Genomic DNA, 22,146 nt, shown 5'->3' with positions numbered 1-22,146 from the left:
TCATAAAGAAGATATTTATTGTTATCTTTTTCTCCTATTGGCTTATTACATTCGCCCTTTACTGTACTAAAAAGATATTTGTCATTTTTTCTGATCAAAGATATTTGTCATTTTTTCTCAAAAAGAAAGAAAGATATTTGTCATTAAGAAGAAAAAAAAGATATTTGTTGTGCTGCTTTTTCTTCCATTGCCAATCTGAGTCAATGCCAATAGTTATTACTCGACAAATCTTACATAGAATAATCATATAACGAAAAGTCTGAATTCTAAAAGCGCAGGACTTGACTCCGTGGCCTAGCGGACTGACTTAAGACCAGCAAGTTGCAAATTAAGAAGCTCAAACTGTTTGACCCAAAAAAGAGAAGCTCAACCTATTCGTAATAAATTCCTCTTTCTTAATCCATGTAATTCAAATTTTTATATTGGTGGGAAAATAATTATGCACCTCTAGTTATACATTGGATATATTAGTATGTTTTATCATATTCGAATGGTTTTATTCTTGATCCATGTTGGGGCACTATAAATCCCCCAAGTTTACAAATAAGTATTACATATTTACAGATATTAACAGCGACTTACAAGTATTACTCTGAGGTTATTATATAGGGCCCATCTTTGGAAAATTAGTTTTTTTTTCTTATAATTGTCTAACCTGCACAATTAAGTTTATTTATTATTACATTTATTATATAGCAATAGATTGCAGGCAATAGCCAACTAGCCATCTTATTTTAGATGTTTCCTACATAAATAAGTCTCACTATCAAATTATCAATTTAGTAGATCTGCTCACCTTCCAACTTAATGAACATAGCAGTGAATCAGTGATACTTTTTAGACGACCACTAACACTGAATCTTTCTAAACCAGAAAAAAAAACAAAATAAAAAGATTGGCGGTTAAAAGGCTAGAAAAAGAGTGTGAGTATATTTTGTATTTGTTCCCATAGATTTTGAAGAATATGACCCAAAATCTGACAGGCTGACACATAATGGTGTTAGAGTCACTCTCCCCGCAGCTGGGAACATATTCATCACATCATGTGCTCATTCTACTCTCACTCCCATGAACTTCTAGACTATTTTTTAATAATATTATGTAAAACTATTAAGAAAATTATGACTAATTACTAGGCATAAGTTTAGTTTTAAAAATATCAAAAACGAAGGAGGTACTTTACAACATATGAGATATTTCCATATACATGTTATATCATATTCTGGTATTCTTTTGAATCAATGGGTTTTATAAGCACGTAGATGGTTTGGCCTATCAACCAACGGTAATAAGTTTTTTTTTAAAAAAAACTGATCATAAGTTTGAATCACGTTTTAATTCTAGAAAGCTGGTTCTTACTTATTAACAATGAATGGCCTACGTTCGTACTTGGTTTGAATGTTTTATTAAGATGGGGTTTATCATGGTCACAAACCGTCAACTTATTCTTATACGACTTTTTTTGTTTGTGGGACTGGACAAAGAATGCATAGTTGCACCAAATGTTAGCAAAAAAAAAAGACAAAGAATGCATAGTTGTTATTATTTCTTAGGTTTTATATTTTTGAAGTAACCATTTTCAAAAACAAGCATCTACAATTTGACATAAACTATTTCTTTTTGTTGGCCTATAGTTTTATCAGCTATTTCATCAATCATGCGCCCATTGTAAGTGCCCACAAAAAGCACTCAGCTGAACCATCCTTCTCAGCCGTTGGATCAGAATCCGACAAGTTGATAAACAAACCATGGTTAAGTCACTTAACCAAATTTCCTAAATTACGCAAAAGGTCACAAACTTTCTCAATAATTACAAAAAACACCATTCATCGTCCTCACCTATAAATTCCCCTTCTGAGACTCACTAGGTTTGCCGAACCAACTATCCTCAGGGGACTTAAGAAACAAAAAAAAACTTTCTCGCCTTCTTCTAGAAACAACACCTTCTCTTCCAATTAGAGTCTCTCAAAAAAAAAATGGCGGTTACATCTTCTAGAACCAGATCAACCGCTTCTGCGCTACGCTCTCCGTCTTCACCAGGCTTCGCTTCCTCCACAAGCTCCACCTTCTCCTCCCGTACTTTCTTCAGCAACCATCATCAACCCCACAGATCCGCGTCCCCTACGCGCGTTAACCTCTTCGCATCCTCCCCCTTAAAACAATCATCGTTCCGTTACTCGATCGACAACACCAGATCCATCGCCGTTTCGAAGCCCAGCGCCAGCGGCAACAAGATCCCCGATTCGAGGAGGAGATGCATGTGCTCGCCGACGACTCACCCCGGATCGTTCCGGTGCAGTCTGCACAAGAACGTGGCGAATCCCCACGGGCAAGGCGCCGCGACGGCGGCGGCGTATCCGACGAACAGTTTGAATATGAGGAGATCGGCGATGACGAATTCTCTGGTGAGGATCGGTGGGGTTGAAGGCGAGTGGGTGAGAAGAGCGTTGACGACTTTGATAAGGCCTTCTTCGCATCAGCTGAAAAGGAGGTCTGCTTATCAGCCTAGGCCTAGTAGGCTATCGTCGATGTCGAAGGCTGATGATCTTTGATCGGGTTTGTTATTGAATCGGAGACGAAAACGACACCGTCCTGAAGTTTTTTGTTTTGTTGCGTGAAGATGAATTGTACATAGTACTTCATTTGCTATCGAAAAATATCTAGAATTGAAGAACTGTTAGTAGAAGTGGTTATTTAAAATTAAATGGAACAAAGGGACTTGGTTTATATTTTGAATTCCAATTTCTACATCCGGTTTGGATCGCTGACTGTGTTCGCCGTTGTTTGTTCCGTCAACGTTTACCGTTTCCGTTGACTCGTTCCGTTTGCCGTTAAACCGTCGTCGTGTCTCCCGTTTACGTGTTCCGTTGTAATTCCCAGGTGTGTATGCGTTGTTCGTCGTGTGAGGTATGTATCTTTATTTTGTTTCTTCTATATTTGATTAATTATGTTTTTAATGAATTTGATCTGTTGTTGTGTTTTTTGTTGTTGTTTTTACAGGTTCGCAGGATGTGGTAGGATACTTAGGGAAACCGTTACATTCAACATTGGTGTTTATCGACTTAAAAAAAATGAAATCGGACTGTTAGAAATAAAATCAACGTTTGACCCTATGTGAAAGGAGGAGAAGATTTGGAGCAAATTAATAATGACAAATTAAATATTGGATTTTGGGATACGAGTTTTTGAATCAGAGATCTAACATTTGGTAAGGAGATTCCTCAGTAATGGTGATTTTGGAGCTCGAAAATATAAAAATATTGGAAGAAATCAAGGATAAAATCAGTTTATTACCTAAACAGCTCAAAAAGGTAGATTAGGATGGTAATTAATGAAAATACCTGAAGCGATCGAGGGTGATTATGGGAAGGAAGTAAAGGTTTGCTTGAGAAAAGGACAGCTGGCTGATGAGTGGAGTACATCACAACAGGAGTTAAAAAGTTCAAGTAACATAGCGAACAAAATAATATTACGTCGGGGAATCAACTAGTAAAAGAGGTAAGATTGTCAGAATCAGGATATTGGCAGAGAGACGTCTTCCTTATCTGGGAGGTAGTCAAGTTGAGAGTATCTTTATGCATGATTCATAGATCTCCTCCTGACTAGGTTAATAAAAGTTGATTTGCTTTGATTTGTTGATTAGAGCGCACTATGTTCAGATAAAACTGGCAACTACTTTATTATCCTGGTAATGGGATTATCATGATGTGATAATATCATTGTCAACATTGAGAGTTGTTTTCTAAAGATAAGATCCAACCCACCTCCTAACAAAAGCAACAGTGAGAGGATTATCATGTAGGCTGGACCACTATATAATATGCCAATATAATTTAAGATGTGCCATTGTTTTCTTCCCACAGTATACGTCACTTGTGGGTCTTCCATTTGCTTGAGCTGTGAACCTGTGATTTTCTTATCCTACAAATTTTTATGTTTAGAGAGAAAACACAAAACTCTAAGACGTCTTTCAAAACTGGCAATGCTTTTGGCTGATTCTCTTTCAAAATGTTTTCTTCCTTGATTAAAAATAGAATTTTCTGATAAGAAAAATACGACATGATGTGGGATCGATGCTATCAGTTTCTCATCCACGAGAAAACAGCTCAGCACAAACTAAGCAACCACTATTTGTCTACTACTTTATCTGATCCTTAGCTTTAAGTTGCTAATATACGAATTAATAATGATTTTAATGTAATATGTGACATAAACTTACATTGGTATGGTACGATTGTTTATTTTGGTGATATATTCAATTATTTTTGCACCTTGTGGCCTAACTAAGACTATTTTATAATGCATATTTTAACTGATGGCTGGCTTGTACAACCAAGATGATTGGATGAGAAATTTGATTCAGATTTCTATAGTTATATTCATCATGTTACAAAAAAAAAATCATCATTTTTTGTGTGGTAAAATGGATAAACTAAAAATAACAAGAACACATGGTAAATCTGGAACTGCAACATATTAATAGAAGCTTACATGAAGGTACACAAAAAAATCTATATTACCCAAAATTCTATTATTTAAGTTGATGTTGCCACGGTGTTGCTATCGGATTTCCGTCATGCTATTATCCGAATTCAAATTTGGTTTTAGTAAAAAGAATTCTGGCTGAAACTACTGCTACTTGATTCGATTCACATTGGTCACTTAGCCAAATTTTAAATAAAATTAATCGTTTCACACGTATAAGGTTTCATAGTGATTAGTAATTGGACGTATAAAGGTTTTGGTATCACACTACCGTTACTAGAAAGAAAGAAAAATAAAGGATAAAAGCAACCGAAATATTAGACGATCGGATAATGTATATCCCACTCCACGGTTATCAGAAGAAAGAAGGATAAAAGCAACCGAAATATTAGATGATCGGATAATGTGTTGAATATAACGTCAGGCGTTGAGTACTTACATTTCATTTATCAAAAAAGAGTGAAGCAAGAAAACAAATATAGTAGGTTTTAGTGACAAGAAAATAGACGTTGGGATGTGAAAGGAGTCATTGACCCACAAGCCACATCAGTTTTATGACACCCACATGTGATGTCTGATGAGGCCACAGAGATAAGGTTTTTGCTTGTTTGGGTTTGGCCATTTTCACAACCAAATGTCAAATCCTTTTAAACGTAACGATTTTTTAATTTCTGGACGAGTTACGTTAAGGTTTTATCCTTACAAGTTAAACAAACTCTTCCGCATGTATATCAGTATATACGATGACCTAACGCAGCCCCTAGTGGCAAATGAACATACCCAAATTCTAAGTTCCAATCCCAACGATTTACACTAAACGTAGTTTGCGGTACTTGAGGAGACGTTTCGAGCTCAACGATCCACCTAAGAGGTTCGATGCGTTTCACATAATACATCACTCCATTTGGCTGCGTAGGCTTAACATGAGGCCCTGGTGGTAAACGATTATAGGGTATACAAAAATCACATATTGTTAGCTTTTTTTAAATCATACCACATAAGTGTAGTAGTACCTTAACTTCTGGATATAATGGATAATATTTATTTGGTGCCATTACTAAATGAATGGTGAATTATTGCAACTTTCTAATCTATAGAGCAACAATCTAAAATAATCTTAACATTTAAATTTATACCATACCATATTACTAACTATCAATCATTTGGTTAGGACGAAGTTGTATGAAAGTCGTTCCATCTGCGACCGTAGAATATCACCGAGCGAGAAACGTTGGGATTGTAGTTGTGCAGACAAGGCTAGTTGTTCATGCGAAGCGATTCTGTCTTTTGCACTGTCTTCATTCTTGACCTCGAGGTGGATCGGTCTCATCTCTTTCTTCACTGACTCCACATTAAGGATGTGTACCAACGATGTAAGGACTTTTTTCTAGTTTATATATGAGCTGAGTTTAACGAAGTACCTTGAAATTTAAAAAAAAAAAAAAGAGTTTAACGAAGTAGCTTCTTTATTTGTCAACTTAACTAAGTAGCTTATATTTGGTTATTTGGTAATCTTTTTTATCATTTTAAAAAGAGGTTTAGTAAGATGTATTATCATAATCTCCTTTTAGATTTATTTTTATCATCTAATTGTCAACTCAACGAAGGCATCACAATCTCCTTGTTAGAGCCACACATGATACTCCGTGGAAGACTGTAGTGGGTTCTCCCATTAGATCACTACTCCTTTCGTTAGCTTCTATTTTAAATTTTATTTACTATGTGAAGATGTTTACGTAAAAGAGCTCAGCAACTGTTGGAGATCTCAAGCTTGCCATAGAGATTACCTTCATCCACGTCTCCAATATCTCATGGTACTTTATTGAACTTTCATTACATACTTCTCTGAGTATCTCTCCCATTATGGTTAATGCAAATTTCAAAACATGCGTGCTTAATGGTGAAGGGCACACCTGTGGGGGCATTTCTGTTTGGGTTTTGGTGGTCAGAAGTTAATCACTAATACTGAGTGGCATTGGAAGTTATGGTCTGCAGGACGGTGATGCGGTTTCCATCTCATTTTCATGATACATGATAAGAGGTCAAAGCAGGAGTGAGACTCGGTACAAAACAAGATGCTGTTACTTAATTGTTTCAGGTAAGGAGGCTCCGTGAAAGGTTTTACACATTCAATTTTGTAATCACAACAAAATGGTCTGAGGAACATGTTCTATTACAAAGGATAGTAGTATGTTCAGTGGAAGCTTATACAATGATCAGTAGTACAGATAGTGCCTTAAACAAAAAAAAAACAAAGTGGAAAAACATAGCTTTTGGCAGAACACACAAAAAAACAACTCCTAAGAGATGTAATGGCGACTAAGAAGATACACCGCCACTGCCAAAAGCTCTACATAGGGAAAGATAAAGGCACTACCATCACAAACCTAAACCAAAGAACAAGTACTCTCACAAGAACATAGAGAGACAACAACAACAACAACAACAACTACAAGACTTAAACTCTAACAAGATCACCAGAACTCAGTAACAAGATTCCCAAGAACACAACAGTTGTGGAAACAGGCTCAAGAACCTGCCAAAAAATTTGCAAAAAAAAACAGCTGCTGCTTCCTGGGAAAAGAAACTAAAGTTCTAGGTGAAATCTAGTAAAGTATATCACACCTCCATAGCTGTTCCAGAAGACTATCCACAGTGCTGCTACTGATCCTACCACACCTCTGAATGTTCAATCCCAAAAGCGTGCGGCCGAGTTTCTGTATACACGCCTTGCTTTTATCTGTCACCCCTGAGCAGCCACCAAGAGAAAGAACCTGAAGATTCAAGTGGTTGGGAGAAGACGCCAAAGCCTTGATCCCATGATCCGATACCAAAGTGTTTGACACGTCGAGATCATTTACTGAGTAGCAGTTCTTGGATACTGTGACAACGCTTGCATCAGTGATGTTCTTGCACCCATCAAGGCTAAGAGACTCCAACGTGCTTCCGTGGGAGAAAGATACTGCAGAGACTGTGTCGTCTGATACATTGACACATCCGTTTAAGTTCAACTTCACTAGACCAACGTTGTTGCTCTGAAGTAAAGAGAGGACACCAGCGTCTGTAACTCCGTTCAATCCACAAAGCTCAACGTCCTGAAGCTGATGGCAGAACTTCCCTAAGAAGGTGAGGCTTGCATCTCCAAAACCAGGACAGCAACGGACTGATAAAGACCGTAAGGAGCTGGTTGATGTAAGATGTGATTCTGAGTTCAAGTCTTGGATCCCCAGACAGTTAACCAAAGAGAAAGCCTTCAACTTTTCGCCGCAGCTCATGAGAAACCCAAAGAAACCAAAGTGGCTGATCCTATGGCACTCCTCAAGCTTCAAACTCTCCAGCAACAACGCAGATTTCGCCAAACAGACAAGCCCTTTGCCGGAAACAAGCAGACACTTGTTCAAAGAGACATGCTTCAGATCAGGACAGCCACTTCCAACAGCTTCAACCCCAACATCAGTCATCCCTCTACACGAGGTTACTGACAAAGACTTCAACTTCTTCATCCCTTTAGCATTCCCCATGACCCAAAACCCTTTCTCATTCACTCCTTGAAGCCCACTAAGCACAAGCTCAGTAACCGCAACTCCATAGTGTCCAAGAACAGCAAGAGACAAGCCCGTCACGTTAACCATCTGAAGCTTCACTTTGGTCAAGTAAGAACCAGCTTGCGCCAAGAGGAACGCAACTCCTTGATCTCCAACGCGAGGACAGCTCCTCAAAGAGATAGATCTCAGACTACTACACCCTCTCGCAACCGCCCTTAACCCCTCGTTGCCAACACCAGAGCAAGAATCAATCGTCAGATCATTCAGATTCCGACAGCTCTCGGCGACTGCGACCAAACCCTTGTCTGTCACTCCAGGACACCGCGAAAGGTCGAGTCTTTCGAGCATCGGACAACACCGCGCGATCTCGGACAAACCTTTATCACTAACCGCAGGGAGATTCCAAAGAGACAGAGACTTAAGAGAAGGACAACCATATGCAATTGACTCAATACCAGCGTCTGTGACTCTACTCTCAAACCCACTCCCGCGGATCTGAAGCTTCCCTAACCCGCCGCGGGATGATGTCCCGACAGAGATAGCTGCAAGCCTCAAGTCCGTAGCTTTGTTACCTTCCAAGCTCCTTGACAAGAACCCTTCACTCTCCACTTCTTGAAGAGACTCGTTCGCTTTGATGCTAGTGAGAGTGTTGAGCCAATGCTTGGAGACGCAAGCGCACGCGCTTCTTTCTTTACCAGAGGGTAAGCGTCTAAGGATCTCGAATAGGCACTCGTCGGGTAAAACTTCGATTGAAGTTTGCTTTTGGTTAAAGCTACTGTAGAGTGAGGGCGCGGCGACGCGTAGTCTCTTGCGCGGTGGGAGATAGACGCCGGAACAGCTCCCTGTAGATAGATACATTGATCCACCATTGAAAAATTCTTCATCACCTGTGATTAAAACAAGTAAAAATCAATACTTTTAACGAGAAACAGAGCACATTCACGAAACAGAGCACATCCGCGAAACAGAGAGTAACGAGATCAAACTTTAGAAGTTAACCAGAAGTTTAATTAAGAGATTGAAGAGCGTACCACTAAAGCTGAAGATCCCAGACATGATTCGAAGAGGACGAAGACGACGATGAACAGAGCAGAGACGGTGTTGAATTGAGGTCGAAGAAGAGTTAAATTCATGAAACGGAGAGGAACCCTAGAGGAATAGGGCAAAAAGGAGAAGAGGGTTTTCAGAAAGATTCGAACTTTTTGAGATATGAGAGAGAGAGGAGGGGAAACTGTGGAAGGACTTATGGGGAAGATGATGGAGGCTTACGGTGGGGGTTAATGTAGAGGATTAAAAACTCTTTAAGTTCAATGTATACACCCGCGAAAGTCGGGTTTCTTCTCAACCTTCTTTGTTCCCAGACAGGCCCCACCGAAACCAATTGTAATTATATTATTATTTTTAATTTTTCCGACCAACTAAACATTATTATTGATATTAATTTAATAAAACAGGATAATTTATTTCATAAAGTTCGTAAAGGTTGACGAAAAACGCTGAATACATTGAAGGAATAACATAGAAATGTCGAATACATGCATTGTTGACAAAAATTGAAATTGAGAGGTCGACTTCGTTGAATTTTTTTCTTATATTATATTGTTTTGGTTGGAGGAATTTTTAAAACATGACTGTAGCAACATTATTTATTGTTTATTTGAAAAATAGTATCAAATGTTGGGTGTCTTGTAACATGTTTTTTTTTAAAGGAAAATAATGTTATATTTGAGGATAGCATAGTCTAGATCCATGCTAATCTTATATTTGACAAGTTCAACATTTGAAAATCTTCGATTTATGAATCATTTGAAAAATAAATAGAGCATATGTGTAGAATATTATATCTTTTAGAAAATATATATTATATTTTTAGTTAAGGAGTTTCTGGACAAAAAAATTCAAGGGATTTGTTTAGTCATAGATTTTACAATAACATAATTTCAAACAGCATAAATCACTGTTATTCAATAATTGATTATAAATTTGGATTAAATTTGATGTTATTAGATATGATATTAATTAAGGTAATCAGGGAACTGTGTGGTTGTAATTAATTAACTCTCCATTGTCCACCAGACAATTTCTAATCAACTCTCCATTGTCTACCAGACAATCAATCTCTGAGCTAAAGTTTTCATTACTAAAACCCATTCTATCTCTTACTAAAAAATATTAACTTTTTTCTGCATAATAAAATAGACTTAATCTTTTATATTTTCTATATACACACTTAACTCTAAACCTATAAATCGAAAGGTTAAATAAAAACTCGATCTTAGTCTCTTAACCAATATAAAATGGTTTGTTCGATAAGAAAAAAAACCCAACCTATCTCCATCATGTATACTAATAACAACTTAGTTAATTACAGTTAAACGCTTAGTTAGTTGAGTTGCTTATGATGTTCATGTACTGCATCCAGTCATGTGTTATTACTAGTTGCATCATCATTAATCAACAAGTTGTGAAAACAAAATAAAATAAAATGCTGGTGAGGTTATAAAAGAAGAACACATTGAAGGAGAATCGTTCGAGTACATGCATTGTTGACAAACCCATTATTTGGTTTGATTTAAAGTTGTTGACAAAGCATTGGAAGTTTGAGTCCTTTGAATTTCTATAGATTTTAAATTGAAGGTATTAATGTATAAGCACTGAATATTAGTATCTGTTTAATCATAAATCATGTAATCTATATGTTAAAAGGGAAGAAATCTTTAAAATCTACCTATAAAATATTACTGCACTTTTTTATTAACTGACAATATTTTTGGTCTAGCATAATATTTCCCTAATTATCTCCAACTATACTGTAGTATTAAAGCTCTAACTATATGGTAGTATTAAAGCTATTATCCATTCATATGCATTTAATATGCATTTAATAGTATAACACATTAAATAATTACATTTTCTGAGTATATTGATGATCGTAGCAATCACTTATGTTTCCATGAAATTCATATACATTTAATAGTATAGATATCACATCAAATAAAATCGATTATCTATATTATTAAAGTTGAAGTACACATTATGATTGTTTGGCAATATGGATAGTAATTAAAAAAATAGTACTGTTTGGAAACATGGATAGCAGTAAGTTAGAAAAAAATAATAATCTATATTATTAAAGTTGAAGTACACATTATGATTGTTTGGCAATATGGATAGTAATTAAAAAAATAGTACTGTTTGGAAACATGGATAGCAGTAAGTTAGAAAAAAATAATAATGGGCTTATGCTACTAAAAAAATAATGGGCTTATGCTACTAAAAAAATTGAAAGTCCATTACATCATATTAAAAAGTAATAGATCTATGTTACTTGATATATATATTCAAATCAAAATAATAATTTAAAATTAATTTATATCAAAAATTCATTCAAAAATTTACATATATTCAAAATTTAATTTTTACTAACATATTTTCCAATAACTATTATAAAAATGTTTTCAATATATATAATAAAAATACAATACAAAGCCCAATTTCAAACACCAACTTAAATTATAGTTTTTATATTTCACATTAAATTTTAAAATATAATATATTTGATTATTTATATGATTGTACGTATAAAATATTATTAATTATAAGAAAACTTATTTGATGGTACGTATAAAATACGATTAATTATATGATAACACATATTTTGTAATCTATGATAACACATATAGTATATAATAGTGATTAGGGATGGGCGTTCGAATTCGTTTTCGGATCTTTTTGGGATTTCGTGTTCAGATCTTTTTGGGATTTCGTGTTCAGTTCAGATCTTTGAAGATTTGGTTCTGATTTGGATAACCAATTTAAATAGGTTTGGTTTAAATATTTGGATAGAGAATTAATAATTATTTAAGTATTTTTGGAGTTTTGAGTATTTTTTAACTATTTAAGATATTTACGTTTAATTATTTGTATATATTTTCAAGCATTTATGCGAACTTAAAAGTATCATATATATTTTGGATGTTTTTATATATATTAAATCTAAAACTAATTAATATATATATAAGTATATAAATCTATTTTGGATACCCAAATTAATTCGGTTCAGATCGGATTAGGTTTCAATTCTTCAAATACCAACATTTTGAATAGTTCAGATATTTAATCCATTCCGTTTCGGATTTAGTACTACTTATTCGGATTGGGATTGGTTCGATTCTTCGAATTCGAGTTTTTTGCCCAACCCTAAATAATAACATAAAAAGCAAATAGCATCATATTATTTTAAAAAATACACCCGCACGGACGTGCGGGTCAAAATCTAGTATATATTTAATAGTATTACACATCAAATAAATACCATTTCTATATATGATAGCAATGATTTTTTATTACCAGCCAAGCTCTATAACTTCTGGTTTTTCCTCTTCAACCTACATCATTAGTAAAAAACAATAAACAACCTATAACATAGTCTTCGAATTACAAAAAAAAAAACATAGTCTTCAAATCTCAAAATTAAAAATTCAACCAACGAACACCATAGTGTCTTCTCAAAACTATTTGAATAATTTTATACAAACTAGGACTTTGGCTACAAATAAATAAATATTATTATAAAATTAACTTCGAATCTAAATTAAAGAAAAGAGATAAATTTTATAATACATTAACACTAATAAAAATAAAATAATATTTAAATATAACTACAAATTAGATTTTATAAAATATTTCATGTGATACACTTCTTCTCTAAAATATTTTATCACTTAACATTATGGTTGTTATGCAATAATGTAGGCCTATATTGGGTTTGGATCTGGTTTGGTTAGAGTCTATAATTCAAATATCTATAAAATATATGTAATTTTGGTACAAATAGGTTCGGATCAGTTCAGGTATTTAGGACCACAAAAGATTCAAAGTACTTGAAATCCTTAAAAAGCTAAAACACGAAAATCTAAACAAATACCTGAAAATATTCAAATACTCAAAAACCAAAATTATCTGAAGAACCATAAATATCCAAAGTTTTATTCGAATACCCGAAATATAATTTTGAAATTTCACCGAAACCCGAAACTATAACCGAAAATCCGAATCTAAAACTTAAAAATTTCTATAATACTCAAAACAATTTGAAATACCCAAATATACATAATATACATAAAATATTCAAGTATTTTGGGTACCCGACTCGAACAGAGATCTGCGGGTCCAAAAAAAAGCCAATTTGTAGTTTACTCGATTTCGGACCCGAACATGTATTTTCGTGTTGGTTTCGGTTCAGTTTTTTGGATCCAAAAAAAATGTTTATGCCTAAGAGACAATTCATAAGAATGTACATACAAAATCTTACATAAAGTACTTCATAAATTATATATTTTTAACAAATTTTTTTATTCGATATAATACGGCTTTAAAATATAAAAAATCATAGAAAATTAATTCATATCAAACTTTGTTTATAATCAAACGAAACCCGCGTTCGCGGATCAAAATCTAGTTGATATTAGTACAAGATGTAAACCTAGAATACAACTTATATATGTAACTAACAACAAAATATTATTATTATTATTGTCACTAATAAAGCAGAAAGAGAAATAAACATATATTATTTCGTAAGGAATGCCAAAGACATGTCAAATGCATGCATTGTTGACAAAACATAACACTATCATATAGTATTATTTTAGTTGGATAAGCTTTGAAACATGACTGTTACAACAGTGTATATTATTTGAAAATAGTATCAAATGTTGGATGTCTCGTAACATGTTTTTTTAACGATGTATATAACATAGTCCAAATCCATGTTAATCTTATGTTTGACTAGTCCAAGTTTCGATTTATGAATCAATTTAAAAGAAACACTTGTAGAATATGGAGTTTATTTTACTAATTTTTTTTTCAAAACAATTATTGAGTTTTTGAGCAGAAATGGAGTTTGGTCATAGATTATACAAGAACATTATTTCAAATAACATTAAATAATTGATTATAAATTTTGCATTAAAAGTGATCTTATTAGATATGAATATATGATATTAATATGGGTAATCATGGAGTTGTGTGAGTTTAATCAACTCTCCTTCGGTCCTTCCCCCCTGTTAATGGGGTGTAAGCTTCTACTTATGCAATGAAATTTCAGTTTTTCCGAAAAAAGAATATCAACTCTCCTTTTGTCCGCCCAATCTATCTCTGAGCGAAAATATTCGTTAGAACTAATAATAAGTGAAAGACGATAGACTTAGTCTTTAGTATTTGCTATATACTAATATACACACTTAACTCTAAACCTATAAATCCAAAGGTTAATAAAACCTATATCGGTTCTCTTAACCAAACTCAACCGGTTTGTTCACTAATAGAGAAACCCAACAAATTTCAATCATGTATGCTAATAACATCTTAGCTAACTGTTAAACAATTAGCTCGTTGAGTTGTTTGTTATGCTTTTCACGTAATTAGATATGTTATTATCAATAGTGTAATAAACAAGCTATGAGAACACAATAAATCTATAATGCTGGTAAGGTTTTAAGAGAAGAAAAGAAAATAATATTATTGTTTGAAAGCGACGAAAATGATGGTTAAAGTTTGACAAAAATATATTGAATACATTGAAGGGAGAGTTGTTCGAGTACATGAATTATAGACAACCCATTTTTTTGGTGTGTTGACAAAGCAGAGAATTGGAAGGTTGAGATCTTTGAATTTTTATATATTTTTAGTTTGAAAGAAAAATAACATGATTGTAACACCTTTGTGACCATATTTTAGTTTTGTTTAGGGAAAAAGGAATATCTTTGACTCTATTCATTCATCTGTTGCAGTTGTTATATGGCAAATGAATGTTCAGTTTTTCAGAACTTGCCTTGTGCTGCACAAGTTGTACTCTGCTATCTCTCGTTTTTTGTGTCTCATTCATCGTACCTGATTTCATTATGTGATCATTCCAAAGTGAGATCGTGTTATATATAGTATTCAGTATTCATAGATGGATACGTATTATTATATCCAAGCGAGGAAACCAAGGATGATGCTGAGAATGACGTACACGACAATGAACAAAGTCATTTTTGTAATAGTCACACATTTACAATTTGAAGAGAATTAACTTTCTCGCCAACCATACCAATAATTGATTTTGGTCAGATTCTTAAGAATCGGTAGGATACATGCTACGGCCCAAGAAGCCATAATCCACAAATTATTTTCTATCAAAACTTATTCATATACCCAGTGTCCTTAATAAAAATGTCAATTTCCCAAATTATCTCTAATTATATATCATCGACCTGCTTACTTAGAATAGACCGGAATGAGCCACATACATTGGTTTAAATATCATACAATCCTGAGTATTACAAATCAAGTATTAACACATACCAAATCAATCATACAAGCCCTCTTGCTCCTACAGACCTTTGGTTAATATTGACTGATCCTATTATTTTGTATTCATCATCAACTGCATAGAGATAAGAACTATATATATATATATATTCAGAGAACTTGAATATAGTTTTTATGGGCTCAGTATATTCAAATGAGTAGACACTGAAACCATGTCCGGCTGTCCGCTATGACGTGATGAAGCGTATTTATCCTTGTGCCTTGTTTTCTAAAGCCCAAATAAAATGTAACCTTCCAAGTGGTCCCTTCCATTAAGGTTACACGCAAAAACTTCTCGTTTTTTCTCGTACGTCGACATCAAAACTCGGATCTCAATACTGTCCGTACTCAAAGATATTTGTTGCATCAATTATTCTTCCAATAACATAAATCGTATTCAAAATTTACCAAACTACACAGTAGAGAGGGTTAATTGAAAAATTGATTTTATGTAGAAACATTGATTTTCCTCATAAAACCTTGTATATTCTCAAATTTAAGGGATTGTAAAATTACATCTAGTATGTCTAGAGGCTGTCTCAGTTTATATCATGTTTTTTTTCACTACAAGAAAATGAGTGTATTGTAACGAATATTTTCGTCACAATATAAAATATTTCGTCACAATATTGACATTGTGACGTATTTGTAACCATATGTATACGGTTGCAATATGATCGTCACAAATTCTTTTTGGTAACAAAAATGTAACAATTTTGCGACGTATCGAGACAGTAACAATTGCGACACAAGTTGTGACGATACATAAAAGTGACAAAACAGTCACAATTACAGACTAATAATCAAGTCACAAAACTGTCATATTATGTGACCATTACACCGTCTCAGTTTCGCCACTTGGTGTGACCAAACAGTGGTCACTAATCGTCACAACTGAAGACTAATTGGCCGTCACTAAATGGTATAATTTGCTACTGATTTCTGGTCACAAATCAGTCTTAATTTGATACTAATATATTATCTCGTATTTCTCACAGTTTTTACTAATTTAGTCACGATTTTACTGAATTAAATATATATCCACATATTTTTTTATTTACATTATGTCGTTGTATTACATTGTGATTTTAATATTTATTTACCAAAAAGAAATAACCTGAAAAGAACAATTATTAAAAATAAAATTTTCATAATATAGTGTAAACTTGAACAACAAATCAACAATTAAGAATGAAAAAAAAAACAAATAGCATAAAGGAATTAAAAGCATATAAAATAGCAACAAACTAAAATAGCACCAAAACCAAACTAGTCTGTGCCGAAGCAGAAAGCCTTTATAGTTTCAAATCGTTTCTTGAAGAGCGCATTATGTCGAGATGGGTGGATCATTCCAACATCACGTTGTACTGGAACATGTGCAACTTCTTCCCTATTATACTGGTTCAGAGTTTACACCATGTCTTTAGGAAACAGCAGAATGAGAACCATTAGGTTGGGTATTTGATCATCTCCCATATGAACGTCCACCTATTGTTATTGGTGGTCGAGTCCTCTACAAAGGAAACCAAAAATAAACTGATCAGTGTACATATCTTATTCCTCGCTAAGACAAGAACACAAAACAATCCAACTTTCTTTTTAATAATTAATAGTTCTCTAAAGTGCTCCAGAAGTGGCCAATAATAAAATATGTGTATAAATAATCCATCAAATTTTGTTTAAGAGAACGATTCCAAAGAACTATAAATAATTAAATTGTAGAGATTATCAAAGCTCTATAAGAATGTGGCCAAGCACAAGTTTCAAAGCAAACATTGATAAAACACTTCTAGTTTTCAACTTATATGGCTCCGATATTATATTCGCAAACAAGTCATCCATAAATAAAAGGGATTATGGGTGATGAGAAATAAACCTTTACAGCACCAGATCCAGCAAGAGGAAAAGCTTTCAGAGGTATGGTTCCTCTGAAAGGGTATTTTTAGGCTTATAATTTTGACGGCAAGTTATGAAGTTTTTATATATTGAGAAAACCTGTAGGGTTTATGATGGCTTAGTGGATATATATAGTCAATAAAAAGCTTTAAATGTTTTTCGAACCTTTTGACAAGTTTTATGGCGGTGTATCTTAAAATTTCAGAATACCACCTCTAGTGCCCAATTGTTTTTGAAATAATACTTTATTTGAACTTAAAGTTTTGTATGTATTTCTGTTATAAAATAAGTAACTAACTATACTAAAACAACAGACTAAAAATCGACAATAAATAGATACAAATAAATTAATCAAATTCTTCATAAATTAGTTCGATATCAGGATTTTCGCTTTTAACATCCGAACCAAGTTTTTCTTCCACTTCGATATAATCAAGATATTCTGCTTGACCATACATGTTGTTAGTGCCTCAACGTGCTATGGATCAATATAACGACTGTATCAGAGTCTTCATATTGCATTGCAGTAAAATCAAGTTTTTGTTGAGATCTTGCAAATTTCCTAAAAATCTCTAATTCTTGACAATAAGTTTCTGAAACTTTATTACTAGCAGTCTAGCACCATCGATATACATCCACTGCCTTGTAATTTTAATGTCATTATTCAATGACATTGGTCTAACTATCAACACTTAGGAACCCTTCTTCTTCTTTTTAGAGTAAATAGCTTGAGAACCCTTCTTCTTTTTCGTCTCGATAATTATCTCATTCAAACCAACACAGTTTTTAAAAAAAAAATCTTTATTGCAGTTGGTCTCTTTTTCTGATAAGTTTTAAAGATCACTTGTGTTCTATATATATATGAATAATTAATATTCTAATTAATAATATAAATACGAATTGATAAAGTATATTCTTTATCAGATTAGGAATATGAGAATTATATATGTACTACATACGAAAATGTAACATTGACTTGTATGTTTCGTAAAATATATTTTACTTCATAGATATTTTTTCTGTTATGTAACTATTTTAATAGTCTCAAATATGTTATAAATTATAAATGGTTAAGACACAAACGTGGAAAAAAAACATGCGAAAATTGGTTTTAGTTTGCTACCAATTTGCTACATGATTTATGTCAAAATTTGAAATAATATTTTGTGCTAATTAGTGACTAAAATTTAATCACTATATCAATATTACAAACAGAGACTTTTAATTCCGTCGCAATTTAGTATCTATATCATTACAAACAGAGACTTTTAATTTCGTCGCAATTTAGTATCTAATTGGTTACGCTAAAGTTCGTCACAAACCGTCATAAATGATACGTTTCCTACTGTGGTACCAATAACGTCTTAATTTGTTACAAATTCTAGCAACCATTTACTTCGTCACAGTATTGTAACGAAACAACTACGAAATTAAGACTGAATATAATAGTCACAACATCGTATTAAAAACGTCACCAAATTATGACGAATATAGATCGTCACAAAATTTAGTCACAATAACTCTCTTTTTTTGTAGTGTTTTGTCACATCCTTATTTATGTATTTATATACTTTTTGATAGTATCACATAACTGGGACATTTGGCATAAGTTGGTGAATTCATTTATGTAAGGCTATGGTTTTTTTTTTTTTATAACACATTTAAGCCTAAGGTTTAAAATAGTTCTCTGACGTCTTATTTAGGTTTGTAACATTGAATGCACAACTTACAACTAATTCTCCAAATATCAACGTTACCGCCCGACTCACCGACAATTCTTTAGTTTTTTTCATTACCTAATTATTTAGTTATATTATCAGAAGATGTTTCAAAAAAAAATCAGAAGATGTTCATTTACAAATATAACAAGATTGTTCTTTTCAGTAACAACTACAAAGATAATTTTTTTAATAAAAACTTGATTAATGTACTAGCGCTAGCTAGTCTACTACATATATAAGGACATCAGGGGATATGTAGGACGTACTCCTAGTTAATTCGAGGGAAATAGGTGTGATTTACACAATCTTAAAAAATTGTTTTAGAACACTAGCATTTGTTCTATAGTTTTCACATTTATACCAAAAAGTATATATTTTATACTTGGACTGAAAATCATGTCATATACTAATGAATATTTTTTGCTGTCGTTGTTGTTGTTGTATTTATATATCCATCTCTAAAACGAGAACCAAACTCCGTAATTTACCTATATTTTGGAGAGTACATATTTTTTGGGTTTTATAAAGTAATCTACAAGTTTTAACCACTCTACCTTGGTAGAATTATTCAAACTTGTTTTTCCAATACTTATTTTTATTCACATCAAGCATGAGAACTTAGAGAAGAGTAGACTGGAACTACAAAACTATATTGGAACATAGTATATTTATTACCCCATGTAAAATGTGAGGGGGGGGGGGGGGGGGGGGGGGGGGGGGCAATAAATAACAGAAAATTAAGTAGAGAGGACTTGCAAAAAGCAGAGAGTTAAGTGAGTAGTTGAAGATAGAGAGGCCAGAAAAGAGGAATCTCTCTCTCTCTCTCTCCCCTTTGCTGATTCAGGTTAGAAAAACACAGAGAAACTAAGAGCCCTAATTTATAACATCCAAATGGTACACTCCAAGAAGTTCAGAGGTGTCCGCCAGCGTCAGTGGGGTTCTTGGGTCTCTGAGATTCGTCATCCTCTCCTGTCAGTTCTCTCTTCCTCTTCCTCTCTCTCGAACAAAAACATTCACACACACACACACACATATATATATGTATATATATACTGGTTTGCAGCATCGATAGATATTCTTATATCAATTATCCCTGAATTCATTCATTAACATATTTAATTTTGTTCATACTTGTAAAGATTCATGCAACTAATACGAACATGTGTTTTCATTAAGATCGCTTCCTCAGCTTCGTCCAATTAAGAGACCACATTCATTAATGTTTAGAATGTGTACAATACACGAAACCGAAGGCTTTTTCCTATTGGTGTGATAGCGTGACTTTTCCTATGTTAGTTGATGGCTTGATGTTTAACTTTGGTGTAATGGGGTGTTTATAAGTGTAATTTTGTGTTTACATAAATTGATCATAAGTGCATTATAATCTATGCGTATCATATATCATAAATGTATAATCTTAATTCCTAATATTATATATACACTTCTTTTTCATTTAGTACCTCTTTGGCTATTTAAGTCTGTTTATATAGTAATAATTAATATATAAAGCATATTAGGTATACGGTACATCCTTTCATTAATAACTGAAACAACCTTACTAGTAAGAAATTTGGTAAGGAATGAACACTACTAAAGACCTTTCTCAAAAAGAAAAGAAGTCTACTAGAAAAATGTTTTACATGTTCTTATGGTCAGTAACGTACATTGTTATATAGTTCATATGGTGTGTGTTTTTCCTTTTTAATATTTACTTGTAATCAACACATCAACATCACAAGTATTGATACTTCTAAGTTAGTTATTTAATTATACGTGTTTGTGTGATCAGGAAGAGAAGAGTGTGGCTAGGAACATTCAACACGGCCGAAGAAGCGGCTAGAGTCTACGACCAAGCCGCTGTTCTAATGAACGGCCAGAACGCAAAGACCAACTTTCCCGTCATCAAATCCAACGGTTCGGTTTCTCCGGACGTTAACACTCCGTTATCGGAACTCCTAAACGCTAAGCTAAGAAAGAATTGTAAAGACCAGACACCTTATCTGACGTGCCTCCGCCTCGACAACAACAGCTCGCACATTGGCGTCTGGCAGAAACGCGCCGGATCGAGTTCAAGTCAAAACTGGGTCAAGCTTGTTGAGCTCGGCGACGGTGTCAGCGCAAGTGCCGGTGATACAGGGACTAATAAGCTGAAGAAAGGAAACGACGACGTTGAGGAAGAAGATCAGATGTCAATGCAGATGATCGAGGAGCTTCTTAACTGGACATGTCCTGCTTCTGCATCCGTTTCAGGTCTTAGTTAGATATTTATAACAAAACAAAAGGAAAATGATTAAATGCTTTCCAAGTAAATGATTATCTAATGATCAAAATAAGTATACATCTACGTAAACATTTGTTCGAATATATATAATATTGTATGTATAAGTTTGTCTGCATGTATTCTGTATACGTTATGACTAAAAAAATTTATTTTAAAGAATTGATCATATTAATCATGTGGAATTATCGTCGACATGATATAATTACTACACAGAGGAGAACGACTAGACATGATAAGAAGGTACAAATTAAAGGACAGATAATTAATTGGTTAGCTAAAGAAGAGTGAAAGCTAAATGTGAAAGAGACTAGTCACTCAATTTAACCTGCTAATTGTGATTCGTATGTCTAGTGATTAAGTATATTATTCAGGCTTAAGTGGAGACTAGGTGTCAATGAATTATTTATATTTATTATATATTATATATTTGTATTAAGAATTTAATTTTAGGTTAAATTTTGATGAATTTTAAAAATTAGATATCAAAAAGTATGAAATCAGGCAAATTTGTAAATTTATACTAACATCATTATTTGACTTAACCGATTTACACCAATTTGGTCCAAATTAGACCAATTTAAACAGATCTTAATTGATTTAGAACATGTTAAACCAATTTGAACTGTTTAAATATGATTTTTTTTTTAAATCGTTTAGATAGCAAATCAGTAATATTCTAAATTATTATTGATTTGCCGTCTAAACTTATTACTATGGTGATTTGCCCTCTAAACCTATTTCTAGAACATTTGAACATTTGACGGCAAATCGTTTGTTACTGATTTGTCCTCTAAATCTATTTTTAGAACATTTGGCCTACCATGACGAAGAAAGCTTTTACTATTTTCGTGCTTACTATGGT

The 22,146-nt window shown here is 33.4% G+C and overlaps 3 protein-coding genes and 1 long non-coding RNA gene across 4 annotated transcripts; 3 read left to right on the top strand and 1 right to left on the bottom strand.

Annotated features, from left to right (window-relative positions):
* The first annotated feature begins 1,743 nt into the window (after positions 1 to 1,743).
* Positions 1,744 to 2,729, top strand: LOC111200834. The gene has a single exon (XM_022692243.2). It carries the CDS (start codon positions 1,977 to 1,979, stop codon positions 2,550 to 2,552), a length of 576 nt encoding a protein of 191 aa, XP_022547964.2. The 5' UTR covers positions 1,744 to 1,976; the 3' UTR covers positions 2,553 to 2,729.
* Positions 2,730 to 5,449: 2,720 nt separating this feature from the next.
* Positions 5,450 to 6,834, top strand: LOC125577718. The gene is made up of 3 exons (XR_007316116.1): positions 5,450 to 5,858; positions 6,214 to 6,299; positions 6,392 to 6,834. It is a non-coding gene; the product is annotated as an uncharacterized LOC125577718 (long non-coding RNA).
* Positions 6,638 to 9,341, bottom strand: LOC106365899 (EIN3-binding F-box protein 2). The gene is made up of 2 exons (XM_013805414.3): positions 9,062 to 9,341; positions 6,638 to 8,917 (listed from the first exon to the last, which is right to left on the bottom strand). The coding sequence occupies exons 1-2, from the start codon at positions 9,084 to 9,086 to the stop codon at positions 7,092 to 7,094; spliced, it is 1,851 nt and encodes a 616-aa protein (XP_013660868.2). The 5' UTR covers positions 9,087 to 9,341; the 3' UTR covers positions 6,638 to 7,091.
* A 10,373-nt stretch (positions 9,342 to 19,714) lies between these two features.
* On the top strand, positions 19,715 to 21,443 carry LOC106365898 (ethylene-responsive transcription factor SHINE 3). Its single transcript, XM_013805413.3, has 2 exons — positions 19,715 to 19,974; positions 20,793 to 21,443. Exons 1-2 carry the CDS (start codon positions 19,895 to 19,897, stop codon positions 21,262 to 21,264), a joined length of 552 nt encoding a protein of 183 aa, XP_013660867.2. The 5' UTR covers positions 19,715 to 19,894; the 3' UTR covers positions 21,265 to 21,443.
* The last annotated feature ends 703 nt before the right edge of the window (positions 21,444 to 22,146 follow it).

The sequence above is a fragment of the Brassica napus genome, chromosome A9 (genome assembly GCF_020379485.1).
Source record: "Brassica napus cultivar Da-Ae chromosome A9, Da-Ae, whole genome shotgun sequence".
Classification (NCBI taxonomy): Eukaryota; Viridiplantae; Streptophyta; class Magnoliopsida; order Brassicales; family Brassicaceae; genus Brassica; species Brassica napus.
The sequence above is the reverse complement of the archived record's forward strand: the minus strand, read 5'-3'. Positions and strand labels throughout refer to the sequence as shown.

Coding starts and splice junctions, on each gene's coding strand:
- LOC111200834 (XM_022692243.2), top strand. CDS start 1,977: ATGGCGGTTACATCTTCTAGAACCAGATCAACCGCTTCTGCGCTACGC.
- LOC106365899 (XM_013805414.3), bottom strand. CDS start 9,086: ATGTCTGGGATCTTCAGCTTTAGTG. Junction 8,918..9,061: donor TGGGATCTTCAGCTTTAGTG/GTACGCTCTTCA, acceptor TTTTAATCACAG/GTGATGAAGAATTTTTCAAT.
- LOC106365898 (XM_013805413.3), top strand. CDS start 19,895: ATGGTACACTCCAAGAAGTTCAGAGGTGTCCGCCAGCGTCAGTGGGGT. Junction 19,975..20,792: donor GAGATTCGTCATCCTCTCCT/GTCAGTTCTCTC, acceptor TTGTGTGATCAG/GAAGAGAAGAGTGTGGCTAG.